The sequence below is a fragment of the Sturnus vulgaris genome, chromosome 4 (genome assembly GCF_052056855.1).
Source record: "Sturnus vulgaris isolate bStuVul1 chromosome 4, bStuVul1.hap1, whole genome shotgun sequence".
NCBI lineage: Eukaryota > Metazoa > Chordata > Aves > Passeriformes > Sturnidae > Sturnus > Sturnus vulgaris.
Window position 1 is genome coordinate 45,076,179 of NC_142246.1, and position 12,783 is coordinate 45,088,961.

The 12,783-nt window shown below is 38.0% G+C and overlaps 1 protein-coding gene across 1 annotated transcript in view; it reads left to right on the forward strand.

Annotated features, from left to right (window-relative positions):
* The window catches only part of TNKS (tankyrase), a 140,918-nt gene that overhangs the window by 63,402 nt on the left and 64,733 nt on the right, over window positions 1-12,783 (forward strand). The window contains exons 4-5 of the mRNA XM_014888250.2: window positions 9,040-9,076; window positions 9,932-10,007. Of these exons, the coding sequence (XP_014743736.1) occupies window positions 9,040-9,076; window positions 9,932-10,007 (113 nt within the window). The remainder of the gene's footprint in view (window positions 1-9,039; window positions 9,077-9,931; window positions 10,008-12,783) is intronic.

A 12,783-nucleotide genomic window follows, 5' to 3' on the forward strand; every position in this document is an offset into this window, starting at 1 on the left:
GAACAGGCTTCTATAGGACATGGTCAATGCCCCAAGCCTATCACTGCATAAAAGGATTTGGGTAATGCTCTTAACCACGAGCTTTAGATTTTGGTCAGCCCTGAAGTGGTCAGACAGTTGAACTACAAGATCACTGTAGGTCTCTTCAAACTGAAATAGTTTGCTCTGTTATACATTTAACCAGTAAAGCATTTAAAACAATGAGCTTGCTATAAGGGACTTAAAATGACAGAACTTGATTTGTGTGTAGTATTTAATTTTTCTTTTATTGCTGGTAAATAAGGTAACCCTTCTCAGACCTCCAGGACATTGGCAGTAGATACTGTTATTGCTGTATTTCTGTCTTGTGATGTGTTACTCCAACAGGAATAGCAGAAATTGCCTGAGTGTAAATAGAAAATTAATTTTTCCCCAGCTGGTGTTTTAATAGTTATTTTTTAGTGAGGATAGCAGTTTGCAGATTGAGATTTCAATCATTTTCTGTAAACTGCAGCTTTCTTTCATCTTAGAATTTGCTCTTAGTCACATTAGGGCACAGAGCTACTCTTTGCCTGAGTGAATTTGCAAAGCCCCTTCGATGGCTAAGATCAGGAGAAGTTTGAGTTGAGTTACTGTGACTGAGCACTGTTAATGTAAACGTCTTCAGAAAAGGTGTTAAAAGATAACTTTTAAAAATGAGACAAAACAAATGTAACAGTTGTATTTAAGTAAACCATATCTGTATCTTAAAATACGATAAGGGAGGGGAAAAATGTTCCAAATTAAGCAGCTGCTTGTTATTCTGGGATACCAGCACTGGTCTTTTTTATCAATCCTGTTTCCAGTCAGGGCATTGTGTCCTTTCTTCCCCTGATTTGTACCAAACTTCCCCTTATTTTCCAGCTGTCTTTTGACTCTTAGCTAGCAAATAAAAGTCCATGAGGAGGGAAAGTTTGCCCACAGCAGGAAGGTAAATGGGTTACTTTGGGGGAGTTATTTTGTTACCATCTTTTTATTGCGCAGAAATGTTTCAGCTGAACTGTTGACAGGTCAGTTTTGTGTTTGGTGTGACAAAATGGTTCATTATAACAAAATCGATTACCTCTGTTTTGTTATTCTTTTATTAAGGACTTACTTGCTGTACTTTGCTTAAGTGTTGCATAAATGTATTTTGGCTCTTTCAGTGCCGTGTGTTTGACAGGCTTGCCCCATTTCCTCCAGTTATAAAGGAGTTCCTCCCTTCTGCTCACCACTCTGGGGCCCAGCAGGCAAAGGAAATGTTTTGTATTTTTGTCTAGGAGCTAGAGGAGTGATTTAACTGGATTTGAGTTCCTTCCAGGATGTGTGCTGCAGGACAAGGATGGCAACACAGGTCCATTTTTATGAGGTGGCAGCTTGTGTTTTCTCAAGTTTGTAGAGTAAGTTTAGATACACAGGGCAGCTTCAAATGTACAGAGGAAGGATTGTACTGTTCAGTAAAAAAATACTTTGGTGCATATGTACATTTTATGTCTCCTGTTATTTTTCTAACAAACGTTAAAAACCCCCACTTCTTTAAATCTGTCTCATTTGTTACTACAAAATCTGTCATGTTTGCCGTAGCTAAGAGTATATAATTTTTTTGTTAAAATAAATGCTTGAATTTTAAATCCAGCTATGGATTTGCAGACACACTGCCCCCAGCTTGCAAGCATGTTTTATCTACAGTGGGAAAATTGGAGAGACTGCAAAATTTAGTCTGCCTGTATTTACTCTGAAGTTCTTTCCAGAGAAAGATGAGATGATGAAGCATAATTTTGGAGCTTGCCTTTATACAGTATGGCTTTCCTGTGGGTTACACTTTCGTATTTTTTTGTTAGTTTTTTTCCATGCTTTATGTCAGTTAAAAAATGTATTTCTATGGTTTCTCCTTAGAGACTATTCTGAGGAATGGAGTGATTTATTTGTTTGTGGTTATTGTTTGGAAAGAGAGGGTATGTAGCTGGCTTTTGAAAAGGATGTGGTTTTGAAAAGAGCAACTTGGCTGTCTATCCACCTCTACTGTACTCAACTCTTTGACAAAGAGTTTCTTAGTCCACTGTCTTCTCCCAGAAAATATTAGAAATCCTGGAGAGAAAATCCATATACAGGCATGTTACGCAAATTGAGAAAGTAATTGTGGCTGAAAAATGGAACAGTTTATTAGTTATTGAGTGTGGCCAAAGTAGTGGGAATTACAGCAGATTATTGTTTTTGCTGATAGCAGGAATTAATACAAGAAATGAAGGGGAGAACCATGGCAAGGCTGCTTTTGCTGTAGGCTGTAGGGGTGGGTAATGGGGAAGGCTCTGGAAAAAAAACCTGTCATATTTATTTTCCTTATGTAATTTCACAAAAGATGTCATGAGTATTGAACTTTGGTGAAAAGCCAAGCCTCAACCCCTAAAATTTTTCCATCACACCAGTGTGTTTTGAACTGCTGAAGGTTTGGGTTTTTTTTCCTAGTCACTTGATGTGATATTCTGCAATCTTTTTAACTTCTTCAGTCTCAGTCTGAAAACATGACAGATGAGAGTGGTAGTGTCTTCAAGCTAAGTACAGGATTTTAAAATAGTACAGTTGTAGTGAAAATAATTTTTTCACACTAAGAATAAAAAATTAATGTGTGCATGGTGTTTATGTGAGTAGCATGCACTGAAACTGCTTGTACAGGTCCACTAAAGAGAACAGATTCTAGAATGTTTGTCAGATTTATTATTTCAGAAGAAACTATATTGTATCATGTGGTAGCATTGTTGAAAGTAAAATGATTTATACAGATTACCACATAATGGCTGGTTGTAGGGTGTTTTCAGGCTTGGCTTCATCTTTGTATCTAATGATTTAAGACACTTGAAATCCTCTGACAAAGGGACTTTTGCCATCGTTCTGCTACTATATAGGAAATCTGGTAGCATTGTTTTAACAAATATATCAGCACCACTGAAAAAAGGGGTTCTGAAGAAACAGAATTACGTGTCAAATGTGAACTCAATGGTGCTATAGCTGCACGTGCATTGAAGACCCATTTTGATACAACACCTAATCCTTCTTAGTAACCAAACCCCTCATATGCAATGTGTGTAATTTATGCCTCAATATGAAGACAGCATTTGGTAACTGAAGTATCTTGTATATGCTTATGTAATAGATGTGCTTTGAACTGATGGCTTAATCAACAAGAATCACTTCTATTAGTTAAGACCCTGGCAGAGGCTTTGCCAATCTGCACTATATAAAGCTGTAGTTTTTTTGACATAGTGCTTTCTACCAGGCCTTAGAAAAGGGTTTTTTCCCTTGAGCAGTAAATCAGGAATACTCTGCATTTAATCTCTATCCACTTCACTGAAAGATATTCCAGGTAGGATGCTGCTAGCTCAGTGGTTTGGTAGAGTTGTGGCCAAAACCAAATGATGTTTCTTATTTCTTTAACTTCCACACCCTCTCTTAAAGCACATATATGAAAGACTTCACTATTAGCTGAGCCATTTTCAGTTTTTAAATTTCAGTTACAAATGTCTAATTTGAGTCCACATACAGAGTGCCTGACTCATCCCATAGAAGAGACTTGGTAACATTGCTCCTTGCTGGAACTTGTTCTTGAAGGCATTATCTTCTGAGTTGCTTTTCTGTCATTTGCATATACTAGAGTTGCTTTGGTGTTTTTTCATCCATGACAAGAGCTTAAAATTAGGATCTTGCTGTGTTCCTAGTTGAACCTATTAGCTTATAAAATCAGCCCATTTACTTGTGAGAGACCACTGAGTAGAGAAGTGTAAGAGGCATAAAGAAATTAACCCTAACCAAGTGGGAAGTAAAGTATAATATAAATATTAATAAAACCTGTAATTGTTACTTTTTGCTCCTCTTTATTCTCATGTGTTTCTCAGAGTACTTAATTATAAATGCCTTTTTTCCAAACAATATTATTTCAACATATCTTTGGTTTTTTGTTGACTTTTTTTTGGGCAGTTATTCCCAAAACCTTGTGCTATTTGGATGGTTAAAAAACCTTCTTGCTCTGATTTAACTCCATATTTTAGTTTCACCTGCTGGTTTACATATAATAAATCTTAAATGGGGAAGAATAAATTGATGTGTATTTTAATGGTATGATTGGACCCTTCCAAAAGTAGCCATGTTGAAAATAAAATTTGCGTTTGCTAAAAAAACCCCTAAAATTTAACAAACCTCCAAACCGAAAGAACTCATCACCTCCCAATAACCCTAGTTGTCTGTCAGAAGCACAGAAAGCCTTGTGCTCTGATTATAACTTGTATATTTGTTTAAATACTTAAATATTATTCCAAAGATCTCAGAGGATTAAAAAACATGGTATATGTGGATGTGTATCATTGATCACTCATAGGTCTGTGTAATCTTGGAGTGTCAGGGAAAAGGTGTGTTTTAATTTATTTCTGTGGAGTTTATTTGCTAAACTCTGGATTGCTTTCTTTGTAGCAATGGCAGTCCAAATGTCGAGTTTCCATTCCCCTCCCACTTGTCATAGCACCATCCGTGTTCAAGGTCTTCATTCTCAGGGAGCTGTTTAGGTCCCTGGCCATGGACTGAGCTACATGAAGCAACAAGTCTGATGGAAAAACAAGTTCTCAACCCTATCAGATGCATCAGGACTCTGTTGTTTTCCCAACAGCCCCATGCTTTCCTGTGCTATCTGAATATATGGTTGGAAAGGCACCAGAAATACTTGTACATGGGGAAAAAATGGGAGATTTTGAAACCTGCTGTCTCTGCTACTCTGGTAGACTTGAGCTGCCAAGAGAGAACAAGAGGTCCTAAGGAGATTACCTGACATTACCATGAAATTTAAGTTGTTGAGCTCAGTGGGACCAAACACTGACACAGGCTGCCCAGGTGGAGCCTCCATCCTTGGAGAGATGTAAAAGCCACCTGGACACAGTCTTGGGCAGGATGCTCTAGGTGACCCTGCTTGAGTAGAAGGGTTGGATGAGAGACCTCCAGAGGTCCCTTCAATCTCAAACATTTTGTGATTCTGTGATGCTCATGAATTTTCCCTCCCCAGCCTGTGGCCATGGTTGTACAGTCATCAGGCTCATGTTCTTTTGTCCCATGTCAGAAGCAGGGTACCATTGGCTAGCCTAAAAATTTTCACTTTTTAAGTATTTAGGGGATTTAAATTTATAATTGTGATTCCATATGATGTACAACTTCATATGGAAAAGCTTCACTAGTTTTTCAGTGTGGTTGAGAATATGTTAATCAATTTTTCCCATTATATGTTGCCATTGGATAATGCTTTGGTTTAATTTGCATGACATTATTTTTTAGGAAATTGTCTTCTCTGTGGAAAGCTGCCATGATATTATGGTAAAGCAAAACCTGTCCAGCTTGAAATTTTAGGTCTGGCTGGTTTCTGTATTAGCTGATGTGTATGGTGGGGTAGGAAAGGAATTCACGCCGGTTTTGTGTATAGATGCATTGAAAAAGCACTGTTGATTTATGCATTCACATTTATGCATGCATTCAGATAGGTTTTTCAGCTTTCAGTATTCAGCTGAAATTTCAAGACTTTTAGGAGAGAGTGAAATAGGGTTGTCTGTAAAGATAGATTCATTATGTTATTTTTTTCCACAGCTTCCAGTTACGGATCTCAACTACCAGGTGCAAGCAGCCACTGATGTCTGATAGTTAATAAGCATTTACTTCTAATCAGCTACTGCAGCTAGGGCCTGACACAGCAGTGACAGCGTAGCAGCAGCTGATCAGAAGTCTTGGAGGTAACTGGTTTTCTCCTGGGAGGAGAGCAGAAATAGAACTGCCTGATTGTAGCTATAATCTGAGACACTGATTATCTGTGTTGTTAACAGTGGTGAATTTCTAGTTCCAGCATAAATGGAGCAGCAGTGGTGTGATCTGGAGCTGGGATCAAGTTGAGAACTTCATTTAAAGAATGCTGAGCAAGCTGTAGACAATGAACTTGATCAGATGCAGTGAATACCACTGAGATGTTTCTGCTTACCTACCAGCTTTTGTCTGATGAGATAGGAACAGGGACACTGCTTTGCTATGATGATCTCTGCTCCCCATTTCACACCTTGTCTTTGCGTTGAGAAATTCCCAGGCTAGCTGTCTCTGGGCTACCTGGCATGCAGATGCCCTTTTGCAAAACTGTAAATTCTAACCCGCCCGAAGGAGCTCTTTAAGAGATGTTACTAGCTTAGTTAAAGTCAGTTTGACATTCTTTGAACAGAAGTATTATGTGAGGTTGATGGTCTGTATTCCTGTACTTCTGCTTAGAACTTGAAATTCATCTCTGCCTGTGCATGCATGGTTTGTTTTCAAATGCTTGCAAATGAATATTTTATTAGGTCGCTGTGGCCATTTGCTGCAGGGTGGCCTTTGATAAGCTACATAGCCAAAACAGCGTTAACTGTGTTGGCAGAGCCCTCTGGTGGGAGCACAGCCTGTGCCAGCAGTAGTCGGTCCTGTGGCCAGTGCCACCCATTTCTCCCAAATGCCATCAGCCAGACCCCTCTTGGCTCTGTGGTATCCCACCAGCTGGCTGCTTGAGTGGCCACAGTGTTCCTCTTCATTCCACAGAGCCTGTGGAGCTCACTTGACCTTTTTAATTTTTCTTTCAGCAAACCTGGTGTGCTGTAAGTGCTTATATGATTTTAGGTTTTGATTTGCAAAATACAGTGGCTCTTGGCGAATAATAAAGTTAGCCAATTACAAGATAATATTTTCCTAATCAGGAGATTAGGAAGAATCGTGATGAATTTCAAGAATTGCATATATGAATTCCAACCCTGTCTGTAAATACCTTTTTTTAAAAAGAACTGCGTAGTAAAACTAACTGATCTAATTAGGCATACGGGGGAACATTTCTAAATCAAGAGCCACAGCTTTCCTTTTTCATTGGACAGTAATGCTTCTGCTAGTAAAAGTATTAGAGGAAATGGCTTTTGTATGATAAAATACCAACTTACTGAGCACGTAGGAAAAATGTTATTACACTTCTTTAACCTAGTATGTTCAAAAGCCTGGTTAGGACTACTAGATGCATTTTCAAACCAGAATGTGCCAATCTGGTTAGATCTCTAAAGTGTCGATGTAATACAGCCAATAACTCTACTGCAGGAAATCCAACTGTTTGAGATTGTTGTGCAAACAATACAGTTGTAATAAAGAGTTTTTTTCTTCTTCACATGTTGGCCAGAGCTTTTCACTTACCATTGATTTGAAACACTCACAACTGTGCCCAGTATTTTATCTTCATTAAAATAAAAAATGAGGAACATGTACCATGGTTTAGAAAAGGCTGTTCCTTGTGGTAGACAGAGCCCCCTTCTGATGTAGCTGGAGAGTGGTATCATAGCAAGTCAAAGGCAGTCATATTTCTGTGTCATTTGATTTGTCTCATGATAAGCTTTCCTTAACATAGACATAATTCTTTCAAAAGCTAGATAACTGTCCTGGCTTGTATTTGAAATAACCAGTTTCACCTTTGCTTTGAACTTATCTGCTCCATTGCTGGGGTTCATCAACACAGACTCATCATGTAAGTGCCATGGTGGAAGTCCTTGCTGTGCATTGTTGTGAATTCCCAAAGCTGAGTATCATTCAGAAAGGAATTAAACACAGCTGTGCAAGAAAAAATTACCAGAATGGTGAGATGTAGATACTGCTTTTGAAAATTCCCTGTCTGCATCCAAGGGAATGGGCAGGAAGTGTATGGTTGTGCGTAGTCACCTTCCTCCTTCTTACCCTTGTGTGAAGGCAGGATGCTGAAAATAAAGGGGACTCCTTAAGGAGAGGGCTGGTTTTGTTGTGGTTCCTGTCACCCTCTGCTGTTAGCTGGAGGAGCCGTCGTGGGAGGATGACCAAGCTCTTCATGATGAATAGGGACTCCAACCCACCTCCTGCATGTTACAGCTGTTCTTTAAGGGGTATTTTCAATGAGACTTCCATTTTACTTGCCATTCGGTCTGGCATTTTCCATGACCCAGTGTCTTTCCCCACCTGTAATGAGAGTTTCACTGGAGGCTTATTACAATTGCACATAGGAGGCAGTACAAAGGGGTTTTTTTTCTTCTTTCATGACAGCTCCTTCTTCTTATTTTTCTTATAGCATTGTGGTTAGAGGCTTTAATTCTCAGGCAGATGGTATACATTATGTTTTTCAAACCCTCTACATTTTGGGTCTAGGATACGCTCTGTTCTGTGACTGCATAAAGCTGCTAAAAAGCCATTTTTCTAATTTCTGAATTGAAATTCCATTCCATTTGTATTGCACAATGTCATCATGATTCAGCTTTGTAGAATACTGTCTTACTTCCATAGGTTATCTTGTTCCATGCTCTTTTTAAAATGCTAATATGCAGTTTTAATTCTGTGCTGCAGCAACCCTTGTGTTAGTTGTCTGTTTTAACTCAGGACTCCAAATGTAAATGTTGCTTTAACATGACCTGTGGTTATCTCTAATCTCATACTCTTTTGTCTGTGCTTTTTGTTTCAAACGTGTATTTTGTTGGAAAGTGGCTGATGATATAATACCTGGATTTTTTTTTAATAATCCCTGCACTTCTAAAGAACTTAGTGAAGTGTAATATTTCCATTCAAATAGGTAGGTAAGAGCCTTGGAGATTGGTAATTTGTACCTTTTCAAAAGCCGCACTGCCTTGCTTTGTCTTGGAATTTATTATGCTTCCCAAGTATAATGTGACATACTGAATAGGGCAGTGGGTGGGGACATTGTCTTCAGCTGACATGCTGTTATCAGCGGGAGTGTGTTTCTGGACGCAAGATTTCGCAGTCATTGGTTGTCCAAAGAAAGCCTTTCCATCCGAGGATTGGACAAGAAGATGCGTCAATTTGCTGCCCGTCTCCAAGGTACTGGTGATGCCGCCTCCACAAGCTGGATAACGTCACAGCTTCATCACCCAGCGGGGTGTGGGCTTTTTTCTCCTCTTCTGTTTTAATTCTGTATTTGCTTCCTACTGCATTTCTTAATCTGTCTTCTGCCAAATGCTAACAGCATGATATTTTGCAATCATTTAGGTGAATACAAGAAGGACGAACTCCTGGAAGCTGCTAGGTGAGTGCTGCTTAGAATATAAAACATATTTTGGGGATGGAAGCAGGCGAGGAGAAGGGGTTTTTAAAGTAGTACTGTTTTGTCATTGCCTTTCCATGAAATTCTGCAAGCAAACCTCTTAATTAGCATAAATCTCTACAGACTTTAGCCTACTACAAATGTAAAAGCCTGTTTATGTAATTGAAATCCTTTACTGTGGTGATTATAAGGTTAATATTGAGTTTTTGCTTTAAGCTGCATAAATCCTCTTTATTGTTTTGTGACTGTTTTTTTTAGGGGCAATTTAAATATTGAAATCTTTCTTTTCTTTGGGTTTTTGCTGCTACCGTAGGATGTATTTTGAAAACAGGTTTTATCAGAGCATAAGGAAGCCTATGCAAAAGGTGTGAAGTTCAATTGTATATTGCAAAGGTGCTGTTCATCCTTCCTCTGACTGCACAAGACCATTTTATATAGACCGTTAACCCTTCTAAAAAAAATTCTGGGTATTGGTATATAGTTGTTTCAAATGTTATCAGGCATATGCTATGAAAATACGTTAAATTCAGAACATTTATTTTGAGAAATGGCTTTCAGAGGATCTGTAAAATAAGAAATAGAAAATATGAGGTTAAGGAGAGAAATTGAGGTGTTTTTGTATGATCTTTTGCAACACATTTAACTGCAAATCTAGTATTCTTTTCTGTATTTACCCTTGGTTTCAAAATGTTAGAAGATTCTTTAGCCATCCAGCATTCTTCCTGCCACAGTACAAATTTCAATATACTATACTTTGCAAAATATTTGCTGAGGAGATGGATATCAAAGAGCTCTGCCCTTTTTCCACCGTTTCCATAATCTTCTCCTTATTTACAGGAGTGGTAATGAAGAAAAGCTGATGGCTTTATTGACTCCTTTAAATGTGAACTGCCATGCAAGTGATGGACGTAAGGTAATATCTGCTTTATATTTCAATTATTTAAGAAAGGCCAATTTTAGCATACTGGTAAGTGTAGATTTATAAACCAAGAGAATGTATGTGGGGGAGGGAAACCTGTGATGCCTTTTAACCGTAAAATTAAATGCTGTTATACCTGACACTGGCAGTTGTGACAGATTAAGTCGGCAGATGTGGGTTTAGTGTGTGTCTTTTGAATGTCAAACCCTGGTCTACATGTAAAAGAAACTTTAAGACCTTTTGTAAGAAAAACAAAAGGTACTGTTGCAGATGGATAAAATAACTTAGGGAAGAAAGTTATTATTTGTATTTGTACATTGTCTGCATGAGGTGCTTGGTATTCAGCTTAGCTCCTAATACACTGCCACGTAGACTGGCACAATTTGGCTCTGTTTAACACCTTCTGCATTTTCTTAAATTTGACATTATTGTTTTGACTTTCTCTGGCAGAGATGTTTGAGTTAAATTAAGAATTAGGCTGAAACTGGAGGAGAGAAGAACATACGGAGTGAGAAGTAGATCTATGATTTTTGATGTTTTAGGCTTTGAGATGATAGTCTGTCTAGACTGCTGATTTACAATTGTTGGGGTTTTTTTTTGTTTGATTTGTTGGTTTGTTTGTTTGGTACTTTTTAAGTATGTACCAGCATGTTTTTAATATGCATCTGTTAAAGTCTTTCCCCTGTAACAGTACACCTCATTTTTGGAGAGAAAAGCATGGGAGTGTTTTCTTTTATAGTTTTTATTCATTTTTGAAGGAGTGTGTTGGAGTATAGTGTAATCCTCTGCCCATCCTGGACCTGTTGTGGAACAGCCCAGTTCCACTGAAATCAGTAAAGATAGGCCAATTTACACTTACTTTAGATTAAAAGGTATGTTGTTACTGAACATAAAAAATACAGCTCCTTGTACAAAAATTCCTGGTTTTTATACACATTTAAAAATGTTTCTCAGTTGTAACGTCTACCATACATACTATGCGATGGAAAACCCAGCCAATTTTTTGCTTATCTGCATTTATCACTAATTGAAAGTTGATGCATCTTCCAGGTTTTGAAAACAATTGATTTTGTGAACTGAGGACACGCAATTGAACAAGGGATTTATTTAATTTAGCGATGTTGGAACTGATGAAACACTCCCCACATTTTAAGATTAAACATATTGTCCATACTCCTTGAATTTCCTTTTCTTTTTTAAAAACTTTGCTGTTCAAGTAAAAGTGTATTTAGGTATTAATAGTGCCCTGTGTTATAATTAAATGGGGTGGTGTACAGTAGTGCATTACTGAGTAATTGAGCCCCCATCACTGTTGATCGAAGGCCAAATGCAGAGTTATGATTTCTGTCAGCAGGGCAAGGAATGAGCCCTTGCAGATGTTTTCTTGAGCATTTATCACTTCAAAGGAAAAATAAAAAAAAATACAAAGCTTTTAAAATTCATATTGAGATAGCAAAAATTATTTATGTATTATTGCAGCCTCTGAATTAATTAGAAAATTTATGCCCAAAGCTTGGAAAGCATATTGCAGTTAAAGCTCCTGTGTGTGGACATTTTGGAAATATGTTTGGTTGGTTGGTAAGTGCACTGTTTTTTGAAACTCCTTTTAAGATGCCTTGCCATTGATATTAATTAGATTTTTTAAAATTATGTCTACAAGATATATTTTTTCTGCCACTGCATATGTACAAGCTGTAGAAGGTTTACTAATGCTTTATAGTAAGCGTGCTATGTAACTGTTAAGTATTTAATTTCTAAAGCAAAACTTTCAGTTCCTCTACTAGTGCAAGATCATTTGGGGTTTGATGATTTTAAGCTGTGCTGCAAATTAAGTGAGCTTGTAAATGGAAGTCTCTGCTGGTGTAGCTGCCTCTAGTTGATCTATGGTGATTTACACTACCTGAGAATTGTCCATTTTGGAAGTTACTTTTTGCATTCCTTGATGCTTTTAGTAATTATGTTTTGCGGATCTTCTGAGCATTCAAGCCTCAAACTCATTGTAAGGCCACAGATTTAATGCAGCTCTCAGGGCCAGGAATGCAGACTCTGTGGATTGGCCCAAGATTCTCTGCATCACACCTACTCTGCAGTACAGCTGTACCCACAAACTTTCTTCAGTCTGTGCATTCCTTGATTTTCTGAGATGTCCAGCTCTAATCTAGTGATAAGGGAGCACTTACCTGTGTGGGTGAAGAAATTGAGTCCCAATACTGAATGGGTAATTATTTTTTCTGTATTAGCAGATGGTGGTATTTTTTTCCCCATACTTTGGGGTGCAACTGTATGCAGTTTACTTTTTTACCACTGGGGATTTTTCTGTGTCCCATGCATACTAACATGTGGGGTACTGGATTTCTCAAACACCACATGTGCTGTGAAGTTGTGCTTTACAGAATGGGTAAAAGAGATGGAAAACTCTGACAGTATCTTGCTGGTTTGAAACCAGCTAAGATTGGAAATCAAAAAGATTTATTGCATTTTGGGTGCTACTTGTAGTCTTTTTTAAAAGTATTGACAGCCAGAGTCTGATTCCCACTGGACAGGATTCCATGATTCTAAAAGTTACATCTGGTGCTGATAACCATTCCTCCATCTCTTTATTTAACACAGAGGTCAAGACAAATAGGAATGAAAACTGAACTTCCTTCTTCCCCTTCTTCCCCTTCTTCCCCTTCTTCGTCACAGTTTAGATAGGTTATGGTAGTTGTAGAAACGTTCACATTATTGAAGCTTTTGAGTTGTTGTCTGAAGACACATTCTGTGTGACTAA